The sequence below is a fragment of the Aphis gossypii genome, chromosome 2 (assembly GCF_020184175.1).
Source record: "Aphis gossypii isolate Hap1 chromosome 2, ASM2018417v2, whole genome shotgun sequence".
NCBI lineage: Eukaryota > Metazoa > Arthropoda > Insecta > Hemiptera > Aphididae > Aphis > Aphis gossypii.
Window position 1 is genome coordinate 65,127,031 of NC_065531.1, and position 19,424 is coordinate 65,146,454.

General features: G+C 27.5%; 1 protein-coding gene across 1 annotated transcript in view; it reads right to left on the reverse strand.

Moving 5' to 3' along the window:
• Positions 1–1,871: 1,871 nt before the first annotated feature.
• The window catches only part of LOC114125260 (uncharacterized), a 59,320-nt gene continuing 41,767 nt past the window's right edge, over positions 1,872–19,424 (reverse strand). The window contains exon 10 of the mRNA XM_050199252.1: positions 1,872–2,195. Within this exon, the coding sequence (XP_050055209.1) occupies positions 2,065–2,195 (131 nt within the window). The 3' untranslated portion in view covers positions 1,872–2,064. The remainder of the gene's footprint in view (positions 2,196–19,424) is intronic.

Consider the following 19,424-nt stretch of genomic DNA (forward strand, 5'->3'; position numbering starts at 1 on the left):
ATTTGGAAATGCCAAGCTTGAAGCTATTATAATTATATACAAAGTTTATGGCGCATTTTCTACGCGTTAACCTTTACTATATCGTATACATAATATCATGTGGATATTTTAAAACCCAATTACGTCAGATCACATTTAAGCAGTCGCGCTTGAGACGGCGTTTTTAAATAATTATGACATATGCAGTTTCACTTTAAATTATTATTTGTCTTTTAACAGTTTCCATTTAAATTTCAAATTTTCGTTTGGCACGTCAAAAACTGTCACACACTATTTTAAAACTTTCTACGTTTACACAATTTCCTGAAGTATCCAGTCAAAGAATTATAAGTAGTATCTAAGCAGTACAATCAGTATATTAAACATTTTATAATATTATCACATTTAAATATTAATTTTGTACAAAAAATGTAAATGTATTATTATTTATCTTATTATGCTAACAGTAATCACTGCTTATTAGGGCAATGAATATTGAATTTTTTTTCAATTTTATTTTTGTTACTGGGTATATTATGACCTATTCGAATTCTTTTCACTCGAAGACATTTTGATAGAAGTCATTAAAAAAAGATCGCGGGAAATGTGTATAATATCAAAAAATAAAATAAAATTCAGGGAAACTTGAGTTTTATGATTTTAATTATTTTAATGCATCTTCTTACTTCTAAGTTTTACCTGTGATTTATTTTTTAAAAGTCCATAGTTGGTGCCTAATTGTGTTTTTTTTTTAATAATTTGAGAATTTTAGAATAAGTACTTCATAGATTTCTAATGCAAAAGTATGCATAGAAATAGTTAAATAATTAATTATTGAATATAATTCAGTGTGAAAACGCTATTGAAACAGCTTTATTATATATACGACAATAACTGACGTGTATTTTGGTCTCGAGTACTACAATTATTTTAACGCCAACTATAAATCGTGTGCGTATCGTGTATGATATATACCTATATATATATATATGACACATTAAATGAGCCATGGACCGAATAACCGTCGATTGACTAGGACGGTAAAAACGAAGAAGAAACTCACATAAATTTTAATGCAACACAAAAACTGTCGCGGCTCCCCTGGCCCTCATAAATGCGTCATTATCCGTGTACACGCGCGCAATAATTTCACTCTAAAGTGTCGTGTCTGCGGTCGACGTAAATCGTATTTTCCTAATTTTTTTTTTCATCCCAACAGATTTCAAACATATTTTTGCCCCGCTGTCGTCGGAGAGTGTAATATTATTAATACGCGACATCATAATATAATAATTAAGCGCAACTCTCTGACTGCTACACGTCCAATTATAACACCACGTCATAAATATTTTTTAGTACACGTAAAAGTGCATCTTAGTCGAACGATCGAAATATCTGACGTAATAATAATAATAATATATTATTGTTCGCAATCATTTCAGATGTCCACGTCAAATCCTCAGTACGATTATTCATATTAATTGCGCTCTAATTCATTTACACGAAATATTATGCACGTGCTTGTTTTTATTTTCGGTTGGTCGAGCGCTCGTGACATAGTTATTACTATTTTTAAGTTGTTGAATTATTATTGTAATTATTATTTATAGTGTCTAAAATCTACTAATAATATTATTTATTATCTTTTATATAATTTATTATATTTGTACATATTCCAAATGATTTTCCGGTGAATAAGCATAATTTCTATCACCAAACGAAACGAACAAAACAATTTTTTATATTTTAACATGATTCTAATAATAATATACACTTACGTCATGTAGCTCAATTATTTTTACGATGCTTTGATAATAATAATATACATATTATTTTTCAAATCTACGATTTACAGTATAATATTAACAAGTAACAGGAACGTGATAAAACTTAAATATAGTGAATCGACACTGTCGATTATTTGTACTACGAAATTTTTGAAAAAAAATGTATTATTATTTTACATTTTTAAATTTTAAATTTAAATTATTTATACTACGTACTTTTAAACAATACTTAAATACATATTTTTATTTTATTACATTACAGTTATCACAGTCATGTTCATTTTTAATCATTATTTATTTATTTACACAGATCTATAATCCACACTCTTTTTCTCCTTCGGTCTATTAGTGTGGAAAATAAAATAAATGCTCCACTGTATAGTATAATAATGTAATATAGACGATGGTACCCGTAGCCCGTAATAGAACCTGTAAAAAAAAAAAAAAGAAATATAGATTATAGATTATAGAAATTCAATAATTGATTAAAATATATATATATTAAACTATGTGAACAGATGAAAACTATACACAATTTATTATATTTTAAACGATTTCCTCAATTTGTAAAATCACATTATATAATATAATACAACATAAAATATTTTTCCTCTCTAAATCATTTTTCTCTTGACCCTTCAACGACAATTTGTCAATATAATTCGATTGTTTTTATTTGAATTGGTAAATTACAAAATAGTCGTGATATGCTTATAACTTATATGAGTAGTATATGCAACATTTGGGTTTATGGCTCGATATTGGATCGCGGTATTTTTTAATTAAAATATTAAATTATATTAAACCAGAGCCTATTTTAAAATATGAAAATGCAATTATTATTATTATTATTTTATAATAGTAAGTCTTTTTCTCTACACTTTATATCGCAAATACATTATCATTATTATCAATTAATATAACATATTATAAAATATATAATACAAAAACATTAAACATCTATTCTATGAGTAATTATTTAACTAAATATTACAATAACTTAAAATATCTTAATATAATTATAAAATAAATATTTTGTAAATAAATAAATAATTTTGCTGAACCATTGTTTTTAGATAATATACAACTCTACAATAATTAAAGTCTGATACATATTTTCAAATCTAAAGCTTTGGTTATTTTCGATAACCATTTGCCACTAGAGCAATATTCAAAAAAAATTAGTTTTAAATTAGTGAGATAAAATCGTTTTAATTTTTTTTCTTAACCTAGTTATAACTTAAGAAATACCTACTTAAATGTATTGTTGTATTGCAGTTCATAGTTAATTATTAGAAATAGTGATAACGTGATACTAATGATATTTTGACGATCGTCTACGATTTGTGTTGTATAATAGAAATACTTTTATACGCTGTTTTCGTCTCATTTTTAATATCAGGAACTTGACGTGTCATACCTACCCCTAAATGCTTTATTACCTTGTCACGAGTGTAACGGAGAGATTAAGATCTGGTTATGATTATTTTTTGACGGATGTAGACGAAAATGAAAAGTCTTTTCCGGATTTTAAACAGTTTATACGAGACGAAACGTCGATAACACTATCAGCGTCATCCGAAAGTATAATATTCTTGTTTTTTTTTTTTTTTTTTTTATCACACAAGTCTTGCGCGGATATCCTGTCGAAAATAAACATAATGCACTATTTTATTATTTCGAAAAGTGTGTACGTATTTTTATTTAGTTTTTTTTAGTTTTCTACGTGTATCAATATTATATTATTATCCGACCATTGGAAATAACAAAATACCTTTGTGTGAGGAATTCATTTACACACGGCTAATACTGAAATGCATGAACAACTAGAATAAATTGTATACGCCATAACAATAATAATATTATGATATCGAAGGTATATTATTACACGTAAGGTAAAATTTATAATAATAATACTTAATATGTGTATTTGTACACAGCCACACTCCCTTAATACGAAAAGGTTTTAAATTTATTATCCCTCATTAATTTACGAGCCGCGTGGCCAATTAAGTCTAATCTTCGGGGGTGTTTTTTTTCGGTATTATTATTTTTAATACGCCACCGTCCCCTGGGAACAAGGGCGCTTATATACACATAATCTCGAGCGTATCCGTGTATATAAACAAAACAATAGCTGGTGCACTTGCACTGTCTGTATACAATATATACCTACGTATAATATACGAGCGTGTGGGAATAGACTAACTGAAATGTTACAACCCTCTAGGCTGGGGTCCAACAGTTTTGTGAATTGAATAGATCTCTGAGAATTAACTGCAATATTGCTATAGGAACCTGTAGACGTAACAATTTCCGTTTTGTATTAAGTTTTTCATTTTTCTGAATTTAACCAATCCAGCGGCGTCCTTCGTGCCCATAATAAATGATAAATAACGATTTTAATTATATTAAAACAAACTGTTTTAACCGAATTACTATGAGTATAACAAACTAAAAATAGCCATGAAACTTAATACACATTAATACATCATACATTTTTGATTTGTACATTAGCAATAAAATTAATAAAATAATTAATGCTAATTCAAAAAGAGTCAAAATTTTTTTTTTTAATTGTATAAAATAATATATTTAAAAAAATGTTTATAAAAAAATCTGAGAAATTTTCTGTTTCTATCTAATTTATCTATTGGTATTTGTTTCTAAGTTATACCAATAAAAAAATTAATTCAACAATGTAAAAAAATACTGATTTTGCGAAAATATCACATTTTTATTTTACTTTGTCTTTGTTATTCCTGGGTATGTTGAAGTGTTAAACTTGAACTGGTGTAATAATTTGAATACTACTAATGCAATAATAAATTATAAGATAATTTTAACTTTTGAATACATTTTTTATCAAATTATTTTACTGCATGATATTAAATATTAATAAACATACAAAATTATTATAATAGTATTTAAAAATTCTCCAGATGTATGGGCAAAATATTTTTTATCGATAACATTTCTAATAGTAGCTGTTAAATAGGTACACAGATAAAATGGTCGATTTTTAACTATTGATATTAATCAACATTTTTGCTCGCATTAATAAGTAATTAAACTTCTACGAATTTTTACATAATATTGTGGGAGTAAAAATTATAAAATCAGGTACTACACCAATGGAGTTGAATTTGTTTAATACATTTTAATAATTTTAAAATCTCGATTAATCCCATTTATAAACGTGTTGGAAAATTTATTGAAAACAATTTAAACTCAAATAAATCAATTTTGAAGTTGTAAAATATTAATTAATTTGTTTATTAATATTTTATTATTATTTTACACTTTTTAGTTTTCATCAGATATCCCATTCGTATCGAGCATAGGCATTGCCTGTACGAAAATGTTCACTTCGACCATAGTGGTATACTGGCATGTATGTATAATGTATATAGTATATATATTATATTATTATTAATACACGGCTCTTTTTGGCCGCAACGCATTGGATCCATCAGCTGCAAGTCCTTTTCCGGCGATTTATGTACGTGCGTATCATTGTTTTACCACGTAGTTGTATATATTGTTGTGTGTGGTGCTGCAGTGGTTTGGGCTCGCGTGCGGGAAACGTGCCAAAACCCGTCGTCGTCATCGTCGTCGACCGGAAACCTCTGACCTCACTGTTGTATAGTTTCCCGATTTTTCATTCGCTCTCGCACCCATTCCCAAAATTCGATCACGCATACAAATACACGCCATACACACTCACACATTCAAGCACGAGCTTACGTACTCACCTGCAAAAATGCCATTTTTTTGGTCTTTCGGTAAAGTAATATGTCTGAAAATTTTTTTATACTTTTTATAATTACGTTTTTTATTTCATATTCCTCAGTTAAATAACTTTTAAAATTGTTATATTTCCAATGATTCAAAATTACGTAAAATATAAAATGTCTTAAAAAATCAATGAATAACTCATCATTAATCATTAAATTATAATATTTAAATAAATCGCTTTATAATATATATTATAATACTTAATAATATAATATATATATATTATACATTATTAAAAATTTTTCCTTATATATTTATGTTCATATACAGAGTAATTCACTAATAATAGCAAACCTCTTTTTTTTCTTTATTTACCTAATAGTATGTTATTATTTAACGTTTACTGAAGACCTTATTACTTGATATATTTTGTAACAATTAAGAATTTACAGGGCTAATACAAATGTCTATACCTAGTTTCTATAATCTTAGTTAAAATTGTTTAGTTGATTTTTTTTTTTTAGATTCTGAACGAAGTGACAAATTTATTATACAATGACGTGTGTGGTTTTTTTTTGTGTGTTTGTGTACAGCATATAAATTTTCTAAATAATGCTTCAAGTTAAAACTTTAGGAGTGGTTTCCGATGGAAAAATGAATATTTTTGGTGCATTATAGAGTTGGATTTCTATAAATAATCTATAAAACAATCTGAAAATGCAATAACTGGCGATTTATACTTGACACTTAATATACCTAATATATGCAGTAGAGCGAGATTTTTAGTTTTTATTGCGATAGTAAGTATTTAATATTTACAAGATAAAAAGTTCATTTTTTTAATGACAAATATAAATTAATTACTTTTCTAGTTAGAAATGTTTTAACGAGGGGTCGTTGATAATTACTTAACTTTGCGTGTATAAAACCAACTACTTTGTTGGATACACGCTATATACACTATACAGGTATAATATGTATATGCATAAGCTCTATAGTATACGAATCTTGAAATAATTAAAGAGCTCCAAAAATCCTGCGATACACTATTTAGGGAAATAAACATTTAAAACAACAAAAAACATGTTTATAAAAAAAGCTTATCAATGTAGAAGGTTTCAAAATAGAAAAAAAATATACTTTAAGGAATTCAATACATTTTTGTTGCTTAACATTGCTAAAACTTCTCGAAAAATCTATGAGCTATTAAAAAAATATATATAATAATATATGTTGTAAATATTTATTTTCTACGGTCCAATTGCTAGGACCTATATATTATATTATTATGTTTAGTTCGTTTTTGTATTCTACGAAATAACAAGAAAATAAAACATGCAAATGCATTAAATAAACAGCTCTATATACGATTAGTATTAAAACATACATAATATAAATATTTATATCAAATTATATCGGTTTAGCGTCGATTTTCGATTTGTTATGCAATGCTGGATCTGACAGCTGTTGCAGTGGTATTGCAAAAAATATTATTCAAAACATTTAGAACTCTTCTGGGTATATTTTATATATTATATAATACATAAAACAATATTTATTCGAACTAAATAATTTACCATAAGGATAATTATTTTTTGGTAAAAGTTTTAGACGTTTTTTGATGTGTGCCTGCGTGTTGTTTACATAATACGTGGTAATAGCATTTTGAATATCTAGAATTGTAATACTATTATACTAAATGATTATTTTAACAGTAAACGTTCACGGTTTTGAAAATATTTTGTGTATATAACTGAAAAAAAATACAAAACAAAATTTAAAAAAAAAAAGTAATAGGATTTTTATTTGATATATAAAGTAATAATGAGCGTATAGGTTTTTAATTTCATATTCTAAATCAGACTATTTTCTAAGATAAATAAGATTTCTAAAATAAAAGATCAAGTACCAAGTTAATTAGTTATAAATACATGCAGTTATAATCAGGGGCGGATCTTGGATATTTTGATAGGAAGGGGGGGCACATATAAATTGTATAATGATTCTTTAATCATAATTAATAATACATATTCTTGTTTTTAAACAAAATTGATATTTGGTAATACATTTAATATAATGTTAGTTCTATAATATCACACACCAAAATAATAATTTATACATATAGACAAGTATAATAACATAAAAAAAATGTCAATAGAAAATTGACAGGGGGGGGGGGGCACGTGCCTCTGTGCCTCTCCCGTAAATCCGCCACTGGTGATAATGGGCTAAGTAACTAAAACTGTTATTAAAGTTTTGATGAATATTTTGTGAGGTATTGAAATAACTCTCATCAGTCATCAGTTCATCATCATTCATCAAAACTTGTATAACAGTTTTAGTTACTTCCTTATAGTACTTTAACATACAAATGTATTTAAATGTTATAAATAATCAAAGATAAACTAGTTTGAAATTCGATTTTAAAGTAAAAAATTAGAAGGATGTTTTGATTATAGGTATGAAATTAAAAATAAGAAAAATAGTTTAAAAATAATTAATAAAAAAATAACAACAAATATTTTTTTTACTAAAAAATGATGTTTAGTAACAATTTTAAATTATATTAAGAGAGAAAATAAAAACAACCTACAGAAGAATACATTTGCATAATAAGTTATAACTTCTTAAAATTGTATACTTATATAGTTATATGTTTAAAAATGGAATTTTTTTCCAAACATTTAATAATAAGTTACTATTCCAGTTCCTTATGAGTTTGCGGGGAGACTTGTCAAGGAAAAAAAATAAAAAAACTTCATACTTTTATAAACAATGTTTATTTTCTGTTAAAAATAACCACACATAATAGACGTGTATGTATATAATATATTCTATTATTATTGTTATTACTATTTACAACTAGTATAACTTCAAGCAATGTTTGTCACCATCGCGTCGTTTTCGTAATTTAAACTGTCGTCATGACTAACTCTTATGATAAATTCATTTCGATGATAACATTTTTTTTTTATTATTTCTACGTCGAAATGGGACTTTCACATAAAAAAAGTGTTGTCGACGACCTTGCATGCGGGTAAAACCAATACGCGTTTTGAGCGTCGGCCCTCGCCTTTTCGCTAAGCCATCCCCGGCGGGATACATAATATACGGCACGTATATACACATTACACACACATATTATACGCAAACATACAGTGGTCCCCAAGATTTCTATTCAGAATGGAGCTCGAGTACGGATCATAGTGGCTTATGTATAGTACGCTTGGTGTGTGTTCGTCACGATACATGTTTAAAAACAAAAAAAAAAAATCCCCTTTATTTACCCGTCGTACGCTTTCCTATACCTACTGATGTACTCGTTCAATAATAATATATTATAAAATATGCGGTTTGCGACTTGTAAAATGGCGGAGAGTAGGTGTATGTATAATAATGAGAACAATTATTGTTTTGATCGTCAGGCAGAATACGCGACTCGTCCTCTATATACACTTAAAACGGGATTACCACAGAATCCTGATAGCGGTATGTAAATACCTATATTATATAGGTTGTAACTTGTAGTTACAAGTTACAGTGGTGCCATTAAGTTTTTTATTTGTGCTCTTCCCCCTCCCGCTAGAATATCTAAAATATCTTCAAAAACAATAGTTATCAAAACAAATAATTACCATTTTTATGTAATAAGACATTTAACATAGATATAATTTGTGGTTTGTTCGACTTTTATTATTATATTATTATTTTTTTTTTCCAAGTTTATTATAATACAATTATTTTATTAATTTATACACACAATATTATGTCATATTTTATATTATTAAATTATTAAATTTATATAATTATATTGTATTTAATTTTAATTACATTTTCTTAATTTGCTTTTATTCGGAAGTTCTATTAGTTACTACCCACCAAGCGGGAGTCGTGCGCATATTTGTCGGTATAATAAATTTAAATTTTTAAAAAAACTTTTGAATTCGATTATACTAACAGAGGATCTACGGATACGTATATAGGTACAGACATCACGCGTCATGGAGAAACTTTACCGGAGTAATATACAAATATACAGTGTTATTAAATAACCAAAGTAGGTTAGTACATAGTTACCTTAGTTATATACCTTTATTATTGTAAAATATTATACATCATGGTGGCAGAATTTTCGACGAATTAGTTTCGAGTGATATCCTTTAGTTGCTTCACAGTTTTTGTTTGTATTAATGATACAAACAATGTTGTAAATCAAGCAGTATAATAACATTATGAAAATCAAAAAATTTGTCCATAAATTACTAAGACGAGTTTGTCCGCAGATAAATTTGTGATTGCTCTGGTTGCAGATGGACATGTTGTGCAAAGAAATCATTAGAGAAGTCTTCAGATAAGTAGAACGAAGTTTTATTAATATTCCAGAACATATTCCCTTTTGATCGTCCTCAATATTACTTTAATATACAGTGAAACTTCCATACAACGAATTTTCATTTAACGAAACTTTCTGTTTAACGAGTTATTTTTTGAGAACTACGACCTTCATTGTTAATCATGCGTTAATTCTATTTAACGGATTTCTCAATAATATGAATTTCTTTTATTCCCCATAAGATTTCGTTTTATGGATGTTTCACTGTATTATTATATTCGTATAATCATACTACGATGAGACGTAATATTATTATTTAATATTAATACTTATCTCGTAAACAGTGATCACCAGAACAGAAGACTTATAGCTCAAAACGAATACTAAATATGCAAGCACGTATGCACTAAGAAACTCTAAGTGTGTGCATTTATTTATGTATCTAAAAAATACATAAACATGTTTTTTTTTAAAAAAGGTTCAATTAATAAATAGTAATAAAATGAATAACATTTAAAACAAGAAAATAAAATTATTTATATAAATTAGATGTGTTTCATGCTATTGCCAAATAAATTAAAAGATTTATTGATTGACACACTTGATTGATTTATTAGTTTATTTTACATTTATTTTTTTGTACCCGGTGTACCGGAAAATATTCAGTGGTGTAAGTGGTACATTTTATTTTACCGTAAACATTATTAAAAAAAAAATGTGATTTCAGATTTGGATTTGTTGTATCATAAAACAAAATTGTTTCTAGCTGGCTATTTTTACGATCGCGCAAAACAAATATGCAAACGCTACAAGTTCTCGGTTTTAGTGATGACATTTTGTGAGTTGTCTTTTTTTTTTACTTCTGTACGCGCACACCACCATATAAATAGGGTAAACTTGAAAGTTACAAAAAACTAAACCATGTATGATATTATTATGAATTAGATCTTATTGAAATTTAGTCAAAGAGCCGCCATCGTAGCGGGAATTCACATCCCCGTCAGAGGCTTGAAAGGGTGTGGATGGTCGTAAACGAGTATGATAAATTATAATATAGTGATGTCTTTTTTTTTTTTGTTTACTCCATATATCATCACAGATGTAGACCGCATTTAAAAAGGTATTATAGTGTCGACAATATCACAGATTGCTACTGAAACAATCAGTAGATTCGGTTTATACTTTAAATAACTTGTTCGATGCAATGGCTCTTAAAATATTTATTTTTTTTGATGTCCTCGAATCAATCGGTTATCCGTTTTAATTGTGAAGTAAGATACAGTAGCCGTTTTCTATCTCTCTCTTCTTATTGATAGTGCACCTTCTGGTACTTTTCAATTGTATACGTATACACATTTTATTTATGTATATACATTATATTATATATTATATAGCATTAATGATGATTGAGTACACGTCAAATAATATTTTGTTTAGGTATCTTGTTCTGTCCATAATATTAATTCGTAAATTCATTAAAAATACGTGCGCGGCAATATTCGATTGGTTTGTATAAATAAATATTATTTGCGAAAAAAGATAAATAGCTTTCGGCCGTGAAAATAGTATACAAATAAAATGAATTTATAATATTTAAACCTTTACACTTGTTTACTTACTGAAAACATCTTTCGATAAAATAATCGAATACTTAGTACAAATATTTACATTTTATTATGCAAAAAGTTTTAAGGGACTTAATTATTTGCTTGAGGTCGTTATACAGATATCTGTACCAACCATCGTATTATAATATTGACATTGAAACGAAAGGAATATTATGTATTATTACGTATTATATGGTTCAGTACGACGATGCGACGTGACCAATAGCTATACATTTAAACTTCAACTTACTTTGATATATTTCAATAAATCGGTTGAACCCTAAATAATGCATTTTTAAATAAGTTGGCACTTAATACTTTTGTAGAAAAAAGAAAATCGGTTAAATCGAATCCAAAGATACGAGAACAGATTTTTCTTGATATTTTTTTTACAAAATATTCTATAAGTTCCTATAAACCTACTTATATAAACGTGCAAAAATCTACATAATATAATAATATATTCAATTTAATTTATTCAAAAATCAAAGAAAATCATCTACAAAATATATTAAGTAATGTAAAGTGATGTATAAAATGTATAGTTTTCGGTCACAACAAGTCACAATCTGAATTGTTTTTTAAAAACAAATTGTTCACAGCGCCTTTTTGCGTTTGGTAGTAAGTTATTATAAGAGATTTTGCATTTTTAATACCAAAATCAATGGCAGATTTTATTTGAATAAACTATATAAAATATAATCGTTCTATAGAATATTATAGGTAGTGTATCATTTAAATATACTTAGGAAATTACCATGAAACCGTCGAAGAACGGTCACCTCCCCCTCTGTGACCTATTTTACGGTACAAGGCCTTGGGATAAAATATATTTTTCACCGTAAAAAGGTTCTACTTAAAATTAAATATCTAAAACTAAAAAAAAAATAAATATGGTCAGATCCATTAAATAAATGCTATGCGTTGGTTATACGAATATAAAATATTAATACATATAATAGGTAGGTCGCTTTAAGTTAAACTTTTACTTTTCACGGTTTGTTTACGCGCAACCTTCAGCGAAAATACTTAAGAAGTACCTAAATATACAAAAACAACTTACACACAATAATATGTTTCAATCGGATAGGACTAAGCCGTCAAATTTGAATTTACTTTTCTCATCATATTAGTTACGTCATAATATTATTTATTCATACACTTTAAAAAATCAATCATTCACCTCCAGACTTTTATAATTATATAATACTGTCACTGAAACTTTATAATTCGATTTCAGTTTACGACAAAGCGTATATATTGTATATGTATAATAAATTATATACATAATCGTGTAAGTATAATACAATTGCTTTTTAAAAGAGAGATTTTCGACCACGGACTTAAAGTTTCAAACAAAGATTAAACATACCTATATTATTATAGCATATACGCATTTATATATAATTTTCCGTATTTAAACTTTTATTGTCCGGACTGGCACAACCCTTTGTCGAGAGGTCCATGGTGGGCGTGTGATGAATTTTTGGTTTTTTTTTTCTATTTGGCGTGAGCAAGTCGCGACGTTTCCGTTTTGCATAAGTCGACCGAAATTATTACTCGCGGTCGGTGCGTGTCCCGAGCCAATTTCCCGCAAATTGGTTAATTCGGAACAATCACCGCTGCCATCGCAAATCCATACGACCTCCTATTACAATTATTATTATTACCGTCACTGTCATATATATATATTCGGGTATATATACATTTATGTAATATATAGTGTTTTGGTCTTGGTCCGATGCATATTGTAATTTGGGCGAGACCACAAGCTGTATGATATAATATTATTATTATGATTATTACACACCTACCACATCGAGTCGTAAATCGTCGTAAACGGCCTTTTTTGGAATACCGCCCAAAGTCGTCGTCGACCGTTACACCTACCTACTTCGACCATTTCGATGAAAACGGTAAGCGAAAAAAAATATAGGAATGGTATCTGCCGCAATATACATCGCTCACGGTTTGTCTCTGCGCGGAAGTTCGTAAATCGTCAATTATTATAGATCGCGTGTATATGATGTGCGTTTACGCCCGTTACCCGGTAATTGTTTGGAAATAACAGTCGAAGTCACCGTTATTAAAGAGGGTTTATAGGTAGGTACGTGAAGTGCTGTAGTGGTGATATTATAATATTTTTATTTTCGGTCGGAATGTCATCGCCGCCACCACCGTCACCGAGGAACGCCGATAAAAAAAAACTAGATTTTACATTTTAAATATTTTATTGTTATTCGAAAGTGATTCTTGTACGTAATAATATGATAATATACAGTATGTAATTCTGTAATTCGAATATATCTGATACATTTAATTGTAATTTATTCTAATGTGGTAATTTCATTTATTGGGGATACCTACATATTACAATTTGCAACATTGCGCAATGGACAATAATATTGTACTTTTTTTTTTTATTTTAATGAAATAATTCTTAGATTTGATAAGTTACATAGAAAATAGTTAAAACAGGTGGATTTCCCATTTCGGTCAAATTGAATTGAAAAGCTAAGTACCTACCCCGATGGCTGTTTACTCAAAATGTGAAATACACGTCACATACAAAAACCTAGATACACTGAAATTGCACCGCATTTTATATTTGTTCATTTTTTTCCCCGGAAAAGGCGATTGTTGGGCTATTGTTATACAATATTATATGCTTCGAGATAAAAGTAAATTTAGAAAGTACACTGTTTTATATTGTTGTGACATACGCGCAAGAATAAGTAGAATTTCAATTGTTCGAAAAAATATTCGTTAGAACAATTTATATTTTTTCTGCGTCGTTTATTACACACCACGGGACGGTAATAACCAAAGCCCGCTGTTGCGGTGGTGCAAACGTTGTGGGTCTTGTAAGCATGGCACAACAACATAATACGTACTACGCGCGTATATTATAATCGTACCGAATGATTAAAATGCTCTCCGTTTTGGATATAATAATAATATATATTATGCGCAAATATTCGTTGTGCTGAGAACGATGTTAAAATACGAGATTTTTTTTTTCTTATTCGTCTTCTACTTCTTCTTTTTTATTTTAATTGTATATATTTGCATATTTTAGCTTTACGCCAGGACGAACGCTCGCGCGTTTAACGATATAATTCCGTAGCAGCATAATAATATTATATGATGTATTATTTCGAGGGGATGCCGTTTCGAGTATTTATTAAAATAATAATATAACCGAGTCCGTTACGTGGTGTCAATATATATACGTACTTATAATTTAATAAAAATAACATCAATATTTTTCTAATAAAACATGTGCTCTGCTCGGAAGTCAACTACTATCATGTGGCTTGTGCATAGTTGCAGAACTTTCAAAATATCAATCGATGGGATTTATTGACATTGGTTTTAATGATATGCATATTCATATTATACTCGTAAATTTCGAACGATCAAAATGTCTGATCTTTGCATTATTTATAATATTATACCGCTATAATTTCATGTCTGTCCTTAAAGTTATGTACATTTTTTATTTTTCGTTAAACAAATTTTATGGAGTGACAATATCTTGTTCTTTATTGTTTGATATTATAATTATAAATGTTTTTAATAGTTGTGACGTACTACAGTGCAGCAACGTCTCAGCGCAAATTTGGTCACCACAAGCTCCAACTAGTGGTGTGCATTATCTAGAATCTAGATAAAAATAATTTAAAGTCTCTGTAAATTTCAATAAAATGGTTATCTGGGATAAATTATTTAGATAATTTTCTTTCGGGATAAGTGTTAACTTTTCTATTACTTATTGACTATTCGTTTTTTTTTTATGTTTTTATATTATAATATGTTTATCAAATTTGTTTTACTTTTATCATTTTGTAGTTTGTTGTTTCTTTCTCCGTAAATACCAATGGATAATCGTTATTAAAACTCACATATTTATGAATGTAAACATTTAATTAATAAAAATAAAAAAATTATTTCACAAATGCAAGTTACAAATTACGTGATTTTTTTTTTTATCAAGATAAATAATTAATTTTTATACATTATGTTATCTAGATAAAATTTTAACGATTGATCTATTATTTTATCTAGATAATGTTTTAGTTATCTGTGTATAACATTGGTTACAACTTGCAACATTCTCTGTAAATATAACTACAGTTCGTTATATTTTATAAGGTCTTCTTTGTCGGGGGAAATATTATGTCCTGGAACCACACTGATAAGTATAATAATGTATACACAAAAGATGGGTGGTGGGTTATTTTTTTTATACATATTTGTAGAAGTCGTCAGAGTATATATGCATAAATATAACAATAAAATATAAGAAAACGGGGAGTTTTTGTCATCTAGATCGCCACTATTACTGCTACCACTTACCGTAAACATGTCCTTGGTAAAACATACATCGTTAAAAAAAAAAATAATAATAAACATACGTATAATGTATACATAATATATTATGATAATATTATACTACATAATATAATTTATAATAAGTGCATTATATATATATATATATATATACTAGCTGACCCCGTGCACTTCGTTGCCCGTTAAAAATGCAAATTCTATATATATATAGATTCGAATTTTGATTAATTTGTTATTTACTATTCGGTTTAACTGTGTTCAAAACTTAGACATTTTCATTGACTGTTTTGATTCTCAAAAATCTTGTGAAAGCACCACTTTAATATGCGAATTTTGTAAAATGCTTTCTTATTACACACTAAATTTGTGATACGATTTTACGAATGTACCGTGCAAATTGTAAGCATCGATCTATCATTGTTCAGGCTCTACGTTTATCAGTCAGTAAGTTACTCAAGTGATAATATTATAGTCATTCTGCTTACCGTTGCCGTGAGACTCTCTTATGATTATGAGAGCAGTATATTATCATGTTAGTCTATTGCTGTAAAAAAATGTATATTAAATATATATATTATAATCAAGCTGTCCCGACACGGCGTTGCCCGCGTATTAGTTGGTTTTTTTTGCATTTTCGTAAGCCATGTATTAGTGTTATTATGTATGAGAAAATTTAATAAAACATATAAATATGGTTTATCACGGAGATATGAAAATTTTATATTAAAATTGCATTTAAATACCTATGTACTATGTGATACACCATACTATATTGTGTATTATCCCAGCACTATTTTCAAAATAATTAATATAAGAATGATCTATGTTTATAATGTTACTAACTAATATTTATCTTGCTCGTTACATATACCAACTCTATATGACTCAAACTTTGTTCAATTCATTATTTAATATTCGGTGGATTATGTTCTAGATTTATCTTAAGTTTTCTGTTGCCCGGAATAAAAATTCTGATTCGCTGAACTGCTGAAGTATATTATCATTTATCAGGTAGGCAATCTATCTGCGGTAGATCGCGGACCTAGTGCTGTTTGTATGTAAGTGTATGATTTAACTCTAATAAATATCAAAGTTATACCAAGTTTGACATAGTACGGTGGATTATATTAATCAATTAATACATAATCCTAACCCAACCTTAACGCACTAAAATCCGATGAGAGCGTCCAGCTCGCCGATGATGCGTCTGGCAAAAAAATAATCAAGGTTATTGTAGTCACAACGTGCATTCACGCGATTGGCAAGTTTAATTTAATTTAAATTTAACTATTGCTGTGAATTTTAAATTTACTGTGGCCATTGACTTATTTCGCTAATTCTTATTTTTGTTGTTATGGTTTTAACAAAATATAACATCAGGTCTATAACTATTATATTCAATCATAATCAATAGCGACCTTAATATAGTTTATTTTCTTGCTGAACAACTGCAGTGACAGTTGTTGTTGTTTTTTTACACCCAGATTCCGAACTTTTCTGGTGTATTTTCCTAAAATTGTATTACATAAGCACATTTTCCTGCGACCAATAAGAGGAATTATATTATATTCATATTATTAAATGGTTACCAAATGTTATCAAAATCCGTAATTCATTATATTAATTTTATATATTACCATAGCAACCACAAATAAATAAATACTATTCTCAAATCTTATAACCCCCATAGCAACCATTTATAAACAAAAATTTCTATCGTAAATCTCAATATTCCTGTTTGAGCACATATTATTAATAATACATATTGAAAAAAAACTATCCTATCTTTTAAGTTGGACCAAATTACACGCGTTGTAAAAAATTTCATCAAAATCGGTTAAGTGGTTTAGGAGTCCATTGAGGACAAACATTGTGACACGAGATTTATATATATTAAGATTATATATGTAAGTATATATATAATATGGGCGTTTAAATGCGACACGAAGACCAATGACCATAATCTATTGTTAATGCATTGTACGTATTGTATTTTAATATCATGTGTAAAAATTTTTCGACGTGTATATAGCATTAATATTATAATTTGTGTTTATATTCATTTTATCTCCAAAATTATAAAGAGTATAATAGGTATGCTCTTTATATAGAGTTTACAATTAGATTAAGTATAGAATTAAAATACATACAAGATACAACAGGATATATATACATTATACAATATCTATTATATATATTACTTAATTGATATTTAATTACTATTTTTTTTTAATTTAGCAGGTGAATCAAAAAAAAAAAATAATAATAATATCAAAATTTGGTACATAAAGACAAAAAGTCAAGTGGCACTCGGGGACTGCCGCGATAAAGCTATTGCAGTATTACATATTAACACGAAATAAGAAGTTAATAAAATTTAATAAAAAAAATAATAATAATAATATAATATAATATTATTATATTATTATATTATTTTTATTATTATACTGTATATCGTCGCTGAAACTGCAACACCGCATATCTCAAGATTTGACAAAATGCATTTGTTTTGTTGGTAGATAACAGTGAATAATATTAAACTAAAATAATAAATAAATGATAACGATTATTATTATTATTATTTTATTTTCGGTAACCATGGTAACAATTAACGGGTAACGGTCACGCTTTTTCGTTACGAAAAATATATTTTCAGTCACCACGCCTGCGATAAAAGCTATGCAATAGCTTAATAATATATTTTTATAATACGTTAATTATAACTAAACAGGTGTAAAAACGATATTTTGATTAATTGAAATAGTTAAAATTCTTAAGTAAAATAATGCAAAAAGGATGTGTTTTCAGAAATACATCTCTCAAAATTGTTGACTAGTGTGGAGTAGAAAATTATGGTACAATTATTGTCCACCGTCTTTGAAAACTTTAACTATAGGTAATAGTAATAATATCATTATTATGCAAATATCGTAAAACTAAAACTATTTATAACCCTCGAACAATTAATTTTCATTTTATGTGATAAATCAGTTTTAATTATTATATTTTAAAATCAAAGTAAATTTGCCTAACCCTAAACAAAAATAATGCCAAACAAATATTTTAATTAAAATTGCTAATCAATAATTTTTTCCATCTAATATAAATACATTTATAATGGTGATTTAATTTTATACATATACTTATATATAATTCAATTTTCACATACATAATTAATACGACTTATTCATAATATAATCAATAAATTAGATTTAACTATTTTATTAATGCAAACATTTATTCAATTATAATTTATTTTTTGCTGGTCCTAAAAGTTTTTGACATTTAAAAAACGATAATTTCACACAATAGTATTATTGTGTAGGTACAACGATTCTGTTGTACGTAATTAATTATACTGTCAGAGATTTCAATTTACTTCGCAAAAACGGTTTACGTATCATTATTAATTGTAGACAGACATTACAAATTAGTTTTTTTCCTCGTTAAATGATATAATACCTATCAAAAAAACACTGAAGCGGTTAACATGCCGATCAGACAAATTATACATTGTACCTACGCGTCATCGGATGAACAATATCGTAAAGCCATAACAGTCGTGCGTATATAAAGGTGTACTATAATTTATAACGTACTTACGACCAAATACGTTACATTATGATA